This window comes from Aptenodytes patagonicus, chromosome 17, assembly GCF_965638725.1.
Source record: "Aptenodytes patagonicus chromosome 17, bAptPat1.pri.cur, whole genome shotgun sequence".
Taxonomy (NCBI): domain Eukaryota; kingdom Metazoa; phylum Chordata; class Aves; order Sphenisciformes; family Spheniscidae; genus Aptenodytes; species Aptenodytes patagonicus.
The window spans coordinates 3,768,056-3,784,735 of record NC_134965.1 but is presented as its reverse complement, the minus strand read 5'-3'; the positions used below and the strand labels follow the sequence as shown (position 1 = coordinate 3,784,735).

At 46.5% G+C, this 16,680-nt stretch overlaps 1 protein-coding gene across 4 annotated transcripts in view; it reads left to right on the top strand.

Annotated features, from left to right (window-relative positions):
* CLIP2 (CAP-Gly domain containing linker protein 2) overlaps positions 1-16,680 on the top strand; it is an 84,625-nt gene that overhangs the window by 31,574 nt on the left and 36,371 nt on the right. For all 4 annotated transcript variants that reach the window (XM_076354362.1, XM_076354359.1, XM_076354360.1 and 1 more), the window contains exon 3: positions 6,663-7,201. In XM_076354362.1, coding sequence (XP_076210477.1) covers positions 6,663-7,201 — 539 coding nt within the window. The remainder of the gene's footprint in view (positions 1-6,662; positions 7,202-16,680) is intronic.

Here is a 16,680-nt window from a genome sequence, read left to right as displayed (position 1 = left end):
CATCAGCCTGCGTGGCTGCTGCTGACGCTGCCGAGTGAAGCCCTGTCTCCCTGCCTGCGCAGGGAGAGTGCAGCAGGTTGTACCTCCTTGTCTCTTGCCTGGTAGACCAGCTACTGTAGTCGATAGGGACTGAGGCTTGAGTCTTTGACAATAGATGCTCTGGACTGTCCTTCTTCGTTCCCTTCTCTGCAGGGGAAGCTCTAATCAGCTCTGCTCTCCATTGGTTAGTGAATTTCTGTAATGTTATGCTTGGAGATGAAATGGCATTGCAGACCCAGAGAGGCTTACAGTAATTGCAATGTAAAAGCAATGGGTAAAAAACACAGAGCCAGGAGGTGATAGGTACTTGGTTGTAAAGACAACACGCTGCTATTCTACACCTCCAGCTCGTAGTGGAGGGTGGTGGTTCGTTGAATGGGAAAGTATCGTCCACCACAAATGTTTGGTGCCCTGAGTATCAGGCTGCAGCTTGAACAGGGGCAGTGTCTGACGTCCCAGCTGAGACCACATCCCCACGTCATCACCTGGGCGTTGAACCAAGCAGCGAGCCAGGCTGCTCTAATGCCTCTTAGGCTCTTACCTAATCCTTGTGGCAGTAAAAACATACATTATTGCTTTTAGTTGGCACCCCTGTGACCAGCAGTAGGGTTTTCCAGCTGACAAAAACTGTCTTGGCTTCAAATGGGCATTACGGTCCCCTGGTCACGGGACTGTCCTGAAGCGCTGCCCAGGCTAGGAGGGAGCAGAGCTGGTACCAAAGTTGTGTGTGTGGTTGTTTTTTTTTTTTTTTTTTTACTAGTTCGCTTGGTTGCAGGGCTGCTCACGAGCTGCAAGGCCTGCTGCCCTGTCACAGGTTAGTGACATCTGTAGCACGGGCCAGTGAGATGAGGATGTAGTGTCTTCAGGTCTTGTGACAGTGACACTTCTGCCAGGCTGGTACAGCTTTTCTTGCTGGCTAGTGGATGAGAAGCTTATTGATTGCCATGGAGAGTGAATGCAGCCCGGGAGTGGACAGGCAATTCAGTGCTGCACGTCAGGCTGTCTTGTGATGTGGTGGGATTTGAGGGTAAAAACCTCTGAAAATTAAAATGGAGAAGGAAAAAGACCTCTCCTAGGGGCACTGTAAAGCTCTTTTGTAAATATCATGTGTTTTCTTATTTCTCCCTCTCTTCCTGGCATGAGATGCTACTCTGGTTTATCTCTTTTTTCTTTTTTTTTTTCCTTTCTTTTAAATCTAATGTGCCTCCATTTTATCAATCAACTGCCTGTCTCCTGATTCCCATGGCAACACAACAGGCTGTTGCATTTCTGATTCCTTTGGCAATTGGGGTGCCTGGCATGTGTCTCGGGAGCAGTAAGATTACAAAAGGGTTCTGCAGGGAGTAGGAAATACATGGGCAACGCTCACTATGCACCGCTTCTCATGCTAAACTATTTTTCTCTTCCTCTCCCTCCTCCCCTTTAGAAACAAGTTTCCTTTCCCCTTTGTTTCAATTGCCTGGTGATAAGACATGAGCAACTGAAGTGCTGTGGGAGGTCGAAAGCTGTGGAGGGAGTGAGGGGATGCATGGTTTCGCTGGATGTGGATGGCCCTTAAACATAGCACGAGGCTGAGCATCTCATCGGGGATCCTGCAAAGAAGGTTATTCCTGCTGATGCTGCAGAGCAAGTGCTCTGTTCCTCCTGCTTCAACTTTCAGAGCTTACTTGAAGGGGGGTTTCTTGCTCCTGTACTGTACGAAGCTGGCTCTTTACCCCTTCCTACAGCAGACGTTTCTAAGAGCTGGAAGAGTCCGTCTCCTCTTTGCAGAAGTCCTTGCACTTCCAGGGATTTTGGACACATGGCTTTCATTGACACGGTAACGAGAGCCATGTGAACAGGCTGAAGCTTCGGTTAAAACCTTTAACCTCTCCAGCTCTTGGCTGGTAGGAGTTTGTTTGGCTCCTAAGTATTGAAGTCAGTGTGGGGTACCCTGTCACTGTGGGCCCCTAAAACTGGTGGGATGAGTTTGCAAAAAGGGCCCTAAGCACCAGGTCTGCCGTGGTTATTATTAATGCGTCACACGTGGGCTTTACGAAAGCTAAAGGGAAAATAGAGATTTAAAGCTGGATAAGATGTGCATTTAGCGGATGCTGTGTATGACTTTGATTTATAAGTTGTTGTTCAGCCCTGAAAGCTGTGACCTACAGGAAGACCATTTAAACCGAAAAGAATGAGCTGGCTAACGAACACAATAGGGTTGTAAAGTTGGAAAGCCCAAGTGGAAGAGATCCTGCTTACTGCTTGTTGTGTCTTGGAGCCTGGTCCCAGGGAGAGGGAGGGAGGGAGGAGCTGCTGTTGCAGTCCTGTCTAGCAAGCGAGGTTTGTATTGGACAGAGCAGCAGAGGGAGATCCTCCTGGACCGAGAAGGGAAGAGCTTTCCCCATCGCTGGCTTCCAGGTGAGCTGCTGAGTTAGATGCCTAATAGTGACATTCAAAGAGTTCCTGTGGCTTCTTGATCGGCATCACCAGATAACGGCAGGGTTGGAGTAGGAAATAATCAGTCTGCATTTTGTTGGGGTTGTTTCTCTTGTGTTCTCAACTTTGTACCTGAGATCTGTACCCTTGCTTTGCTGTTAGCAAGTTTCTTGGAACTTGTTGGTGTTTAACTGGGGAGTCTGACTAGAACAAGAAGATTTTTCTTCTCCATAAACAGCAAATCCAAACGACACAGGCATAGACCAGCTCTTTAGGTGCCTGTAGGCTGGAGAAAGCTCAGGAATTCTGGGCACTTGGGTGGCTTTCCCCTAAGCTGTAAGAGCTGCTTGGAGAGCGGGTAACTCCAGATGTCAGGTCTTGGAGAGCAGTGCCGTCAGCTGATGTCTGTTTTGGGCTATTCTAAGATACTCATGGGATTGAAGACAAGTTGCTCGTTGCTACCTTTTGCCTTCTGAAGGGCTGGTGACTAGATGCCTACCTGGGAGGATCAGAGCTTAGTCTACTCAGACTACTCTGGATGTTGTCTGGCCATCTAGTTAATGGGTCCATCAGACCTGAAGCCAAGACGAATGGGTTTAGCTTGATCATAATGACTCTTGGCTTCTCTGAAAACCTAGTGCACAAAAGCCTGTTAGCTGCACAGTAGGAAAATTGGTGCCTTAGTTATTATTTTATATGTGGGTAATGAAGGTCATGTAAAATACTAAGATTCTACAGCATGGCCATAATGAAGTTGAACCTTCTTCCTCGCTTAAATCCTATCTTTTTGAATCATTCCCCTCATGTTAAAGAATAATAATGCTTCTGATGCACTGCTCTGCTTGGGAGCCTGTAATTAGACTGTTTCCTGAGATGGTATAACTACTGTAGTTTGGCAGCCCTGTCTGTCAGACAGGCACCTAAAATGAACGCAGTGTATAAAGTCCCACTAAAATTTTGGCTCTATGGGGAACACAATGTTACACCAAGAGTCCAATGAACTGTTCTTTTTTTTTTTTTCTAGTCCAAGTCAGTTTTTGAAGGTGTTTGCTCTTGCAGTGAAATACGGTGAGTCTAGCCGTGGTTTTAAATCCTGCTGCGTTGTTCGTTCAGCCTCGGGCAGCCTTCCTGCCTGTCTTTGCTTGAGCTTCACTGCTGAAGGGTTTGCTGATCCCAGCCACGTTGCAAAGGTGTTTGAGGGTGCTAATGTAACCTGTATCTTGATTGTTAACTAACAGCCCTAATAAAGACTGCTAGCGTGCTGAAACTCAGGCTCCAGTAGGACTAGAAAAACATCTTTGATCTTTCGTGAATACAGATGCAGAGCCCCCCCCCAAATTTCTGTGCTTATAGTTCCCTGTACAGTAGAGTTGAATTCAGCTATTCTGCTTGGCACATTGCATATGTCTGTCACAAACATGTCAGCGGCACGAGATCTGTGTGTTATGGCACTCTGCCGAGCATGAAACCAGGATGTAAGTTGTGTTTCTAATTTATTTTTTTTTCTCATACCCATGAAAGGGGAGAGATACATATCACAGACGCTGTTGGTGATAAACCCCCGTAGCCATCCTGGTTATCAAACTGAAAGACTCTTTTTAAAATGTAACTTGTTGGTTCCTAACCTGACTGCTTTACTGTCTTGTGCTATTAAGCATTGAAATGAAAATGGTGGCCTTATTTTCTGCTTATGGTTGTCTTTATGGTTCACGTGGATGGAGCCACTTCCTCCCCCCCCTTTTTATTTGAAGTCTTTCTTTTGTAAAGATCAAAAGCTCTAAGCATCCTTATAGTCTTTTGTTTTTCAGTTTTTAAGGTGAAACTGGTTCACGGATGTAATGCCGTACACCTAATGGAGCTCCTTTTGAGGTGCTATCTTTTACAAGATTGAGAGTAACGCAAGCTTGAAAGTCAGGCATTTGCCAAAAAAAAAAGAAAAAAAATTAGTCAATGAAGAACACGTGAGGTTGAAGAAGCTTTCAGAGCAGGGCCCAAATGCCAAGAGAAGGAAACTCAGGAACTACAGCGCATCCCTTTCTCCCGGGGAGCTGGCTGAGCTTTGCTGGGAGCGCTGCGGGCTCGGTTGCTGCTAACCTTTTCAGTTGGGAACAGTATTTATGTTACTGCCCTTACTGTGCCCATCACAGGATGGGCCTCTTGAACATGCCCCGTGTGTTGTGCTGTGCATGCCCCCTGTTTAGCTAACTTTCTCAGGAGTTGTTCCGGCTCCAGCCTGCCAGCCGAGTGAGCAGGTTGGAGGTGGTTCTGTTCATAAGAGGAGTTTGTATGATCATTCCTTAACTGCTGCTCTGTCCTAGTTCAGATCAGGCTCAGACCAGGCAGAGGTACTGCTGTCTTCCAGGAGCCACAAACAAACTGGTGCAATTGTGCCATAGAGATTTGTCAAGAGTGTTGACTCTGGAGTCTAATGAGAACTGAAGTGTTAATATTAATCCCTCTTAATGCAGCTGGTTTAGCAGAAACTGTAGGTTCTTTATACTAGCACTGAAGCACTGGTGCTCTTTTCTTTCCCCTGACATTAGACCTTTAGCAAAGCTTTGAAGTATCTTGGTTTGAGAGCTTTTGTGTTCTTCAGGCCTTCTAGGAGCTGAGCCTGATCTGTCAGGCTCATTACTTCTGAAAGAGCTGTAGAAATGGTGCAGGCTGAGCAGTAGTGATGGCTGAGGCTGAACAAGTTTCACAGTTCATTTCAGATAAGCACTCAAGTTTGACTTGTCTTTGCAGCTGCTTAGACTTTCTCTGCCAGCCTTATCTGGTAGCAAATGAAAACTTCTTCCTGGGTGTGCTTTAGGCTTTTCTGGTGGGTGGCACTCAGAAATTTCAGCTTAAAGTTTGGCTGAAGAGTCCAGGAAGCTTTCATTGAGTGCAGGATGTGTGGGACCAAGTCTCATGCACACACCCCCTACATCAGCTGTGGGGGAGAAGCACGTTTGGGACCTCAGTGCTACCAAGAGCTGAGGATGACTGAAGGTCCATGGTATATGACTTGCTGGATCTTATTTTGCAAGCTTATTTCCTCATTCTCTTGTGTGGTTTCTTTTAGGGCTTTACTTAACCTCCTCCTTTAGCCTTCAGAGTGTTTTAATGAAGTCCATATGCCCTTTTCTTTCGTTCCCCTGGGGCCTAGGCTGAAAGCCCAAAGTTTGCGATAGGAGAGTTTGACGCTGGGGTCAGCAAGAGTGGGGTCACTGCTTACTCGTTTGCTCGCGTTGTCTTTGTTGCCCTTCAGACGCCAGTCACATTTGGCCAGTCCTGGATATGCTGGAGAGAGTGAGCGGGACAGTGAATTTCCAGCATCACCTGCAGTTTTCCTTCTCCCAGCGCAGCGAAGCATTGCTGGAGGTCTGGCTTCGGCTTGACGGGCTGATGCCAGAATAAGAGCATTCTTTATTGCAGGTTTTATTGAGTTCAGTGCATGGCGCGTCAGCCCTGGGAAGGCTGTGCGTGCAGGGGGTTGTAGATGCTTCCTGTTTATAGATACGCTGTTTATATTGAACATACCCCAGGTGTCTGCTCGCTGCTGGGTTCTGCTCCAGCAAAGGGCATAGCAGCAGCTGGGAAAACTGAGTAATTTGCAAAGGCAGCTGCGTGGTCCCACAGGAGCTATTAATGCCCTTGGTGGGACTCTCAATGCTTGGACTAACTGTTTGCTGTATCCAGACACATGGAGTTCTCATGGCGCCAGGTACTAAAACGTCAGTACCTCACTCCTTTCTTTCTTTTTTTTTTTCTTTTTTTTTCTGATGAAAGGATGACTTTGGCATCTTTCTTCAACGCAGCAGTTCATTGGTCTCCTTTTGATCCTTAAGCATTTACCACTACTCCTGTCTTTTTGAGCTTATTCCCATTAGTGCTGCCACGTAAACTTCCCCTCGGTGCTGTGACGGGACTGGGGGTAAGTGGGCATTGTAAAGGGGGATGAAGACATGGGGTCGGTTCTTTTATGTTGTGTGCGAGACCTGCAGAAACTGGGCAGCGTGTGGGGATTTCTGTGCAGATTGCTTTCCTGCCGAGGAAGATGTGTAAGTAACGGGGTCGCTCAGGTTTTAACCTTCACCTAGTGTAAACCTGCGACCTAAGTCGTGGTCCCAGATGTTTCCTTTTTGTAAATGCCCTTTCCTGGTGTTTTGGCTGCCTTTTAGGATTTCTCCTCATACCAAAACCTCTTTTCCCTTGATTCACAGGCTCACCTTTACACAAGCAGGGTACCGCCTCCACCGCCAGCGCCGAGAAGTCGGGTTCAAAGGTTGCCGAGGTGGGCGATGATTTCCTGGGAGACTTTGTGGTGGGCGAACGTGTCTGGGTAAATGGAGTGAAGCCAGGTGTGATCCAGTATCTTGGGGAGACGCAATTTGCTCCGGGCCAGTGGGCAGGGGTCGTTCTGGATGACCCGGTGGGTAAGAATGACGGCTCTGTCGGTGGAGTACGTTACTTTGAATGCCAGCCGCTGCAGGGGATTTTTACGCGACCGTCCAAGCTGACGCGGCAGCCGGTGGCCGAGGGCTCGGGGAGCGACGCCCCCTCCGTGGACTCCCTGACGGCTCAGAACTTGTCACTGCACTCGGGGACGGCCACGCCACCTCTCTCCACTCGCGTCATCCCCCTGCGGGAGAGCGTCCTGAACAGCGCCATGAAGACGGGCAACGAGTCTGGATCTAACCTCTCGGACAGTGGGTCTGTGAAAAAAGGGGAGAAGGACTTACGGCTTGGAGATCGTGTGCTGGTGAGTTGATTGCGGGGTCCCCCTAGAAAGGCAAAGGACAAGAATTTGTCCCCTCCCTAAGTGTTCCTGGTCAGGTTCAGGACAAGGCAAAAGGAGGACAGAGTTGGTGGTGAGGTGTGGGACAGAGCATGGTCTTGGAAGGGGGATGCCTGGACCAAGCAGGCATCGAACTTCTGCATTCACTGTTATTTGGGATGCTATGTCTTCTGGACATGTCTCTCTTTCACGTTGATGCAAGACAACATATTGCAGAGCGTTTCTTGTATTGGACAAGTTCTGAGCAGTAGAATGAGGTCAGAGAGAGCAACTCAAACATGAGAGAGAAATAAAAGAAAAATCATTGATTATTATTTTCTAATCCAGTGATCCTCTCCGTAATGGTGTGTATTGGGGCTTTCGAGGAATTTGCAACAGAGTGTCTTGTTGCATGTAGTTGTACATACTCTGCAAGTATTTGCAAGAATCTCTCCTAGCTGGTCACTCCCCTTCTGGTGCTTCAGCTTTTATATGTTGGATATGACACTAACTCCTTTCCTGTACAGAAAGGAACTTGCAATTATTTTTATAAAAGGGCAGGACTTAAGGAGAGATCACTGTACTGATGGATGGGTTCTCCACATCTGATTTTTGTTGTTGTTTTCATTATCTGGAATAGAGTACCTGATGACTTGAAGCTAAAATGCCACACTTGTGCTAAGAATGGCTTACTGGAAGTTTGCCATCAAGCTTGTCACCATTTGTGTCCTAGCAAAGGAGTAGCGCTTTCAGTGGAGGTGGAGAAGGACAAGAAAGATATCAAAGCATGGAGTTTAGTTTGTATGATACATACTGTGCTATCAAATATTGGAAGAGCCAAGCATTTGAGCACAGATCTGTTGCAACTGTATCCCCAGTAATATCCCTGGATCTAAAAGATAAAGGTGACTCTGACCGACAGCGACGACAGGTTGCAGAGGGTTAGTCTTTGTGCATCCTGGGCAATCTGGCTCTCATTTAAAGTTAGCTATGTAGTGTTTCCTTTTTGGGGCACCTGGTTCCAATACCAACAGTGGTAGCAGGGAAGTGTAGACAGACTTGCCGTCTGGTTAATAACAGGGGATTGGTAGAACTTGGCTCCACAGCTGATGTGAATCAGGAGCATGTGCAGGGGGGTGTCAGAGGCACTCAAATGTCCTCTGTGGTCTCGGAGAGTGGGTTTTTCTGCTGGTGATAGCAGCAACCCTGGGCAGGCTGTGGTTCAAGCTGATGGAGTTGATTCCTTTGCCCTCTGCAGCCCCACGGGGACCCTGGGCAGCTGGGCCACGTTAGAGCAGCCCTAGGTGGCTGGGGAGCACCGAGCAACTGTGACAGACCACACGTGTCTTCTGAGTCAGACCTTCACGTGGCACAATCTGCTCTGAGGATTTCAGGATCTGTTGTGTCCAAACGTCAGGCATCTCTGGCATTACAAATACACTTTCAAAGCTAGCAGTGCGCTTGCAGACCAAAATGCTGTTGGGCTGTCCAAGAGTTTTCATTTTATTTAAATAAAATATAAACAATTTAAAGTTGGTTCATTTTCGGAGGAGGAAAAGTGAAGGTGGGTTCTGCTTGTGCCCTCTGAATATGACACTTAGTAAATCTAGTGTGAACATGTGGGCTTGTAGACCTAGCTGTAAAGGTGAGAAAGTTTTATATTCTCAAATTTTCCCCAAAATGCGCACTGCGTTCTGTATCACAGCAGGAGCTGACAGCTGCTCAAGGGTTTGTCGCTTGTCTGTCTTCTTCCCGACTTCACCAGAGTCTGACTCTCTTCCCTCCCCATCCCTGCTGTCAGCAAAGCTGCTGCTGTCCCTGCTGGTCCCGGGGGCAGGGGTGGGCAGGGAAAGGTGGCAGAGACGTTCTCTGTTTACACACGCGCTGATGCTTCGTGTTGGTGTGTTAAAGCAGCCACACATGGGGAAAAATGAACCTGGGGAATCCGTCCTCCTTCGATCAGTTTATTTGTTTGCTCCCCATTTTCTCCTTTACCTGTTGCAGGGAGTGGGGAGAGTGCTCAGGTGAGAACTTCCCATTTTAGGAGCAGCAGCCGTAGAAGGTAAACTGGAAAATATAAAATCTAGGGTAAACTTGGCTCTGTTCTTTCTGAACCAGCCAGGCAATGGAATAGCATTCTCCAGACTTAATTGTTTAACCCCTCTCTTCTCCTGACTGTAAGCTCACCGAGGCAGGGTCTGTCTGCTTAATACTCCACTTACCACAGCATGGCCCACGCAGATTGAGATTTCGGCATACCCATGCAATATAAACTGTTAGCATCTCTCCCCTTGGCTTCTGTTGAGTTGTTTTTTGGGGGTTTGGGGGTGGTTTTGGTTGGGGCTTTTTGTTTGTTTTTAATGAAGGTGCATCCTTAAAAGCCCTCCCTCCCTGCCTGCTAATTTATCCACCCCAGATGTTATAAGATAAAATTTGTGCTATGATTTGTTAGTGTAATCAGTAGCTCCAAAAGAGCAAATCTGGAATGAGCTCAGCATCTCACTGGCTCTAGCAGGAATGCTCAGCTTACAGAAAAATGAGGAATTGTTTGCATGCAGTAGTAGAGGTCCAGGAAAAGAACAGATAATGACAAGAAGAAGAAATAATTTGCTGTTATGGTTCAGTAACATGTGCTTGGTTTGGCAGATGGCTTTTTTTAGTAATGGAGATGTCAGCTAATCATGTTTGGTGTTTGAATACGCAAGCAGTAATTCGGGGTTAACCCGAGTTGCCTCCAATTCCCTGAGTAAATCTTTGCTCTTGTCTTCTATGGATTGGTACTGTTTTAGTTGTCTTTATTGCTCTTAGTCTGTGCTTTTCTGAAAGATTATCTTTTTATTTGAGAATGGCTTTTAGGCAGATGGGATCCACCAAAGGCCCTTCAAGTGAGGGAGGACATGTGTTTTCTGTGATTGCTCAGTGGATGGAGCACAAGGTTGCAGGGGTCCCTTCCAGGTCTGTAAGACTGACACCTGGCTGCTCTGCATGCTGGTCGTTTCCTGCTAGTGGTTTTCTTTAACTTCATTAAAGTCCATTATAGCTTGAAGACATTTTTGCTTTTCAATGACTTTGTTCTGAGACCCTTTCTGACTCTTGTCGCAGTTGTGAAAAGTGACTTTTAGCTTTCCATTAGAAGCTTTCCATTAGAAGAACTAGATAATATTTGCCTTTGGCACTTTCTAACTCAGACTTTTTCCCAGAGATGCAAAAATTGCACTGAAGAGATGAAAAACCCACCCTAATATTGTAGAATTCATCTCTTGAAGTCTGGCAAATGAATGTGGAACAATTAACCTTTGCTTTAATAAGAATGGAGCTTCCCAAAGTATGATAGTTGCTGGAGTGCCGCTGTTAACATGCGGCTGGCTTCTTGCCTTCCTCCAGGGAAAGAAGGGATGGAAATAAAGCAATGGAACAGTTGAGCATTTTCTGCTTGGGAGGAATCTCTGCTGTGTTTTTTGCCTAAGAAAATGTATTTTACATGCTTTGGGGGGGAGGCTTTATGGGCAGCTGAACTCATTCCACACTAAATGTAGTTGCTTTCTTAAGGGTGGGAAGGAGGTGGCTGTTCTCTGTGTCAGTCAAATAAAAAATAATAATAAAAATCCTCTTCATAGAGGTATTCTGCCCTTTAGCCACCCTTCTGTCTGCTAACTGGGTTTGTACTCTTCAGTACTGAAATGTAGTAATAAACAAGACTATGTAAGGGCCAGGTTCTATCCCAGTGGCTGATTGACTCTGTTGCTGTGGGGTGTTGTCCCAGATACCCTTCAGATGGATTCTAGGTTTGTGATTTTGCTAGAACTTGTAGGTGGCCAACACCAGAAGAGATGCTGGAATAGCAGAAGCAGCACTAGCAGGGAGATTACGATGGAGCGGCGCCTTGGCTGATGGACAGGCAGGACTGCTGCGGTGGGCTGGTTAGGCTGCTGGAAATAGACTCTGGGCTCCCCCCGAGCGTGTGACTTTAATCATTTTCTCCTCTGCACGCTGCAAAGTGTTTCTGGCCTGCGGTGTGTTGCAACCTCTGGCTACTGGCAAATGACAGAAAATTCTCATGAATAAATTAATCACGTCCTTTTCTTTAGCATCCCCCCTGCACGCCCCTGCCACAACCCTGCTCTGCCAGCCTGAAGCTGCAAGAAAGCCTTTAGCCACCTGAGTGAAAAATCATTCCCATTAGAAGCTCTCCAGCGAGAATTGCAGCCTAAGCTCTTCTCCTTGGGCAGAGACAACTACTTGCTCTGCTGCCAGCTCGCTTTGAGCTATTTCAGTGCCTGAGAAAAGCCTTGCTGCTGCAAAGGCACATGAGGTGTTATGAAGGAAGGATTCGTGCTCTTTATTTTCCTGGTTAACCGTCAGAGCTCTCCCAGTTTGCTGCGGTCTTAGAGGTGCAGCAATGCTGCTGTATGGGCTTTACAGAAGGACAATCACAAGACTTATTTCCTTATTGCAAATCAGGCAGTAAAGAAAGAAGGATCCTATTCTCTAGTTCTACCAAGGTAGTATTTTCAGGGAAGGTGATTTTAGTCTGTCATTGCCTGCTTTCCGCTCGGTCCGTAAGGAGACCAGCAATTGCTGTGTCATGACTGGAGAGCGTAGCAGTACGGCAGAGCCCAAGACCTTGCACGGGAGCTTGGGAATGATGGATCTCTGTCCCTATGGAGGTTTGACAGGCAGTGGGAAGTGCAGTCTTCCAGCTGTTTGCAGGATTCAAGAGACAGGGAAACATCTAGGTCTCCTAGTCCAAGCTCTTTCCTCGCCATATGAGATTGTTGCCCTTGTGTGGTGTGAAATACAGTGTGACTACTGTTGTCACAGGAGCAAGTGTTCCCTGTCACTGCAGTGAAACTAAGAGGAAATAAATAGCCCAAAGCAACCGCCCTGCCCTGCTGTCACATTAACCCTTTCAAGTTTTTTGTGCACGCACACACCCTCCTAACCATTCATTTGGGCTGATGCATTGGCCAGTCCTTGTCTTCTGTGTGCAGTATCTGTCATTAAATAGGAGTTGTAAGTGGCCTGTGGTGGGGCAAACTGTATTATTAACGTGGGCGGACTTTTGTGCCAGAGACAGCCTCAGGAGGGGATGCTGTAATTCTAGGCTTTCCTCTTACACCACATCCCTAGGACATTATTTTCTCACTGGTGCCTGGAAGATAAATGTGCGCAAATGTCTTGCATCAGCAGTGCTGTCAGACCCGTCCCTGTGCAACGCTGACTTGTGCTGTGGGGATGGGAAGGCACAAAGATAAGTGGTTGAATTAAAAGAAACTATAAAAATTCCTGTAACTTCACATAGGGACGACTGTCTTGTAATTCCTGGCTAGCTCTTTTTCCCCTCACCCTAAAAGCCAGTTCTGGCATTCACAGACACCATAGTGATTATCTGGTCAGATGAAACTGCTGATGGTCGGATGCCACCTGAAGTAAGTAGTATTTACAGACAAACCTGACCACAAGCCAGATCTCCACCTTACCCCTAGCTTGCTGAACGCTGTCCCTGGCTGTCAGCTGGGACACAGCCCCAGTAAGTGATGGCATGCATTTCCCATAGGTACGTGCATTTACCCCTTTGTACTTACAGATCATTATTTCATGATATTTCACACTCCCATGCTGCTGCGAAAAGCACCCTCTGTAAATCAAGTCTTGTACAATAATCTTCTGCCATCAATGCTTGGAAGAGCTAAATTATGTGTGGTGGGAAAACACAGCTTCTACCTCTCTCAGCTTGGGTGGAAATAGGCTCCTTGTCTGGGTGGATGAGCGTAGGGGGGGAAGAAAACCCTTTTTTTTTTTTTCCTCCAAGGGAAAGGATGGCTGCTTCAGTTTACACGCTGGATATAGCCCGTAGCTACAGCTCAAACTGGAGCAAGCAGCACTTGTCCAGTAGAGGTGAGCTCCAATTTCTTGTTAGTATCGTCTAGTAACAGTGTAGAGTAAGCTTATGTGCGGCACATTAAAAGTAGTTGAAGGTCCTCAGAGTAAAGAAACTGTCCTGTGTCTGCCCTTTCCCTCCTGTCCCCTTCCCTTCTCTTCCCACAGGTGAGCAGTAGGAGAGTTTCACAGCTCTGCCAGGACCCAGCATGAGACACGGGAACCCTGCAGAGGAGGCATGTCGGCGTGCTGTACTTGGGCACTTATTGTTCCCACCTTGACCCTCTGGTCAGCAGCACTGTCTTGTGGAAATGCTTTGGAAAGCAGCTGAGAAAATAAATTTAGATGAGTAAATTAGAATTTTAAGCAGACAGCACAGCATCATCTCCGTGGTTTCTGCCTGGGGATATGCTCAAGCAGGCGTCTACAGCCATTGCTGACCCCTGAAACCGTGCATGACATGGTGGGGAATGGTTCCTGTTGGCCTGAATGACACTTAGAATTTTATTTTTTGTCTCTCCCTGAGCAGTACTGGAGTGTATTGCAAGCAATGCATTGCCCACAGGCCCTGGGTTGAGGACAGCTGTTAAGAGGTTCTTGTTGAGAGCAAGAAACTGCTGTGGGGCGGGCAGGGAGGACATAAGGGGAAAAGAGCAAGATGCAGGTTGGAGGGAGTCTGACTTGCAGCAGCCAGATTGAGATATGGCCTGGTGCTAATTTGGTAAATTGTTTAAATGGTATGCTAGCAGCTCTGATGAAGACAGTGTCTGGAAGGATTACCATCACTGTCTTTTCAGCCCTGGGATACTGGTCTGGATCCAATTTTGTCATTTTGATGAGAAAACCATAGTAAAACATGTCAGTGATACTGTAGTTAGCAGGGAAGGCGTGTGGATGTTCTTCTTCTATGAGTGCACGTTGCTCTTCTGACTCACCAGTTAGGACACAGACCTGTTAAATATTCCTGGCTTCATTTTGTTGTGAAGGTCAAGCCCAAGACTGTCTCTTGAGACTATTGGAGATCTTTTGTTGAGGAAAGGCCAGGTCAGGAAGATGGTCTTTAGTCAAAGGCATGAAAAAGGCATCGGAGCTGAGGCAGAGAACTTCAGTCTGGAGCTGAACTTCCCAAGAGATCAGAGGCGTGTGGCTCTGAGGCTGCTTGAATCCAGCTGGAGAGGGTGGACCACCATGAGCTTGTGTAAAGTTAATCATAAGTGGTTTTTACCTGAAGCCGAGAAACTTGGAACGTTGATGCTAGTCAAAATACCCTCCAAAACAAAAAATCCTATATCACTGTGTCAGTATTGTTTCTGGTTTTTGGAGTTTCATGAAAGAGCTATTTTGAGCTGCTTTTTGGTTTTGGGTTGTTGTGGTTTTTTTCCAAAACCAACTAAAACCAGTAACATTTTACATTTGGTAAAATCCCATTCTCTTGGGCATGAATAATCTCAGTAATAGTTTTGGTGAGGTAACTATTAACGGCTTCTCAGAAAAGCTTTGGGAGTTTTGTTCAGTTCTGAACGAAACTTGTCAACTATAAAAGCCGTGGCACGTCTGAACTGCCGGGGTGTAGCTGAGCTCGCTGGCAGCCCTGTTAACTCTGTGCTGTCTCGTGCTTTAGCAAAGAGATGGGTTGCCCTGTCCAGTTTGTCTTTGCTTAACTCCGGACACTCGGCAAGCTGAAGGTGTGGTTGTGGCTCTGATCAATGTGCCGGGCTGAGAGATGCAGACAAGTTTTCCGTAGAGAAACTCATGGCTCAGGGTGGCACTGATGCTAATGGCAGGCTGAGATGTTCGTGGGATGGAAATCATCTGGTCTCTAGCGTGATGATGGCAGTCGTGTTAGTGCAGTAGGAGCCACCCAGCTCAGCTGTCTTTCACGCCCGGGCTGTGGGGCATGGTATCAAAGCTAGGCATGGGCAGAAGGGGCGGCTGTGAGCTACCATGAGTTATGCTGTGCAATTGCTAACCTCCCTGGCTTTCACAAGCTGCCTTTTATCCTCCTTCCAAGGTGATACCTCTGATTTATTGAAGGGTCTGATAGAAACAAACGCTTCTGTTTTGATGAGGCTGTTTTGTGCGCTGATATGACCTGCCAGCTGCATTTTTCCAAAAAGCATTATTTATTTTAGCAGCATTAGCAGGTTATCAGGGATGAATAAATCTGCACATCTGAGTTGGATGAATTTTCTAGGCTCTCCATCCATAAGAGTTTCTGTGTGCCTGCCAAAAGATGGGAAGTTCAACAAGAGGGTCGAGCGCTGGCATGTGAGTGTGACAGCCTGATACTGGCTTCTGACTGTACTGCCAGCGCTGTCGGGATGCGGGGAGCCCAGGCTGCTGGGGAGCAGATGTGTCCGCTCTGGCTTGGGGGAGAAGATAAATGCTGTATGGCGAGGGTGTATTTCATAGAAAAGATGGCAGAATAATTAATGCTTGAAAGAGAAAATAAAATACATTGCTTTGGAAGCAGAGAATCACATTGCCGTTTCGGGGAGCGTTGGACCTGATCTGCACTTAGCATCTTCACTGATGTATGGCTTTCGGGTAGGAATGTGACCTGCTCTCTTACTGCGCAGTTTTGGTATTGGCATAATTAGATAATGTGTGTATTAAGTCAATAGGGCTAGTTATTTTTCTCTCCTGTTTGGAAACAGCTTTCTCAAAATAAGTAATATCTATGGGGACGTAACTGAGCGGTCCTGTTTGTGTGGACGGAGGAATGTGGCCCTCTAGTAGGTGCCCAGAATAGCATGGTAAGAGTCACGCTGATGGAGGGAGCTCATCAGGTTTTTAAGGTGTTTACATGAGGCTCTGTGGGGTTGGGATCATGTGGCTTGGTAAAGGAAATGTGGCTCAATATCTGTAGTTAAAACTCAATAAAAATAAAATTGAGGGAGCTTACCAGCAATGGTAAGTTACTATAAATGACATGAAGATGAATTACACCTATATTGAGTTCAACTTGCAGCTAAAGAAATGTATTAGAATGGCATTAAATCATTGTATTAATATTAAGAGGCTAAGTCTGTATAAACTCAAATAAATCAAAAAGGGGACTGCTGTTTGACTGTGAGTGATAGGTGAATAATTTTACTGCAACTGTTCAACTCTGTAACTTGCCAAGTACCTAATACTGAAACTGAATCATCTTTTTACTCCTGGACACAATGTAGGACCACAAAGCTTTCTTGTGATACTTTTCCTGCTGGCAAATATTTTCCTCCTTCCTATAGCAAAGAGAACAACATCAACAAAGGTTTTTCCATAAGCAGCACTTTGAATAGTGAGAGAAATTACAGAAGACGGCTCAAGCTGCATGCTGCAGCGCAGCCTCCCAGGACTTGAGGTAGGACCCAGACTTCAGAGCTGTGTTCTCCAGTCCATTCAGGTGCAGTTATTTTTAGGCTGGCAAAACTCTTTCTCCTTTGCATAAGTAATTTTCAGAATTTTTAGGGATTCAGAATTGGTAAATCTGTAACATCCCTACCCAGGAATAGACAAAACTGGAGACTTCTGCATTTGACTATTACTGTTTTCTGTACGAGAATATTACTCTGTTGATACCCTTTTATGTAAAATTT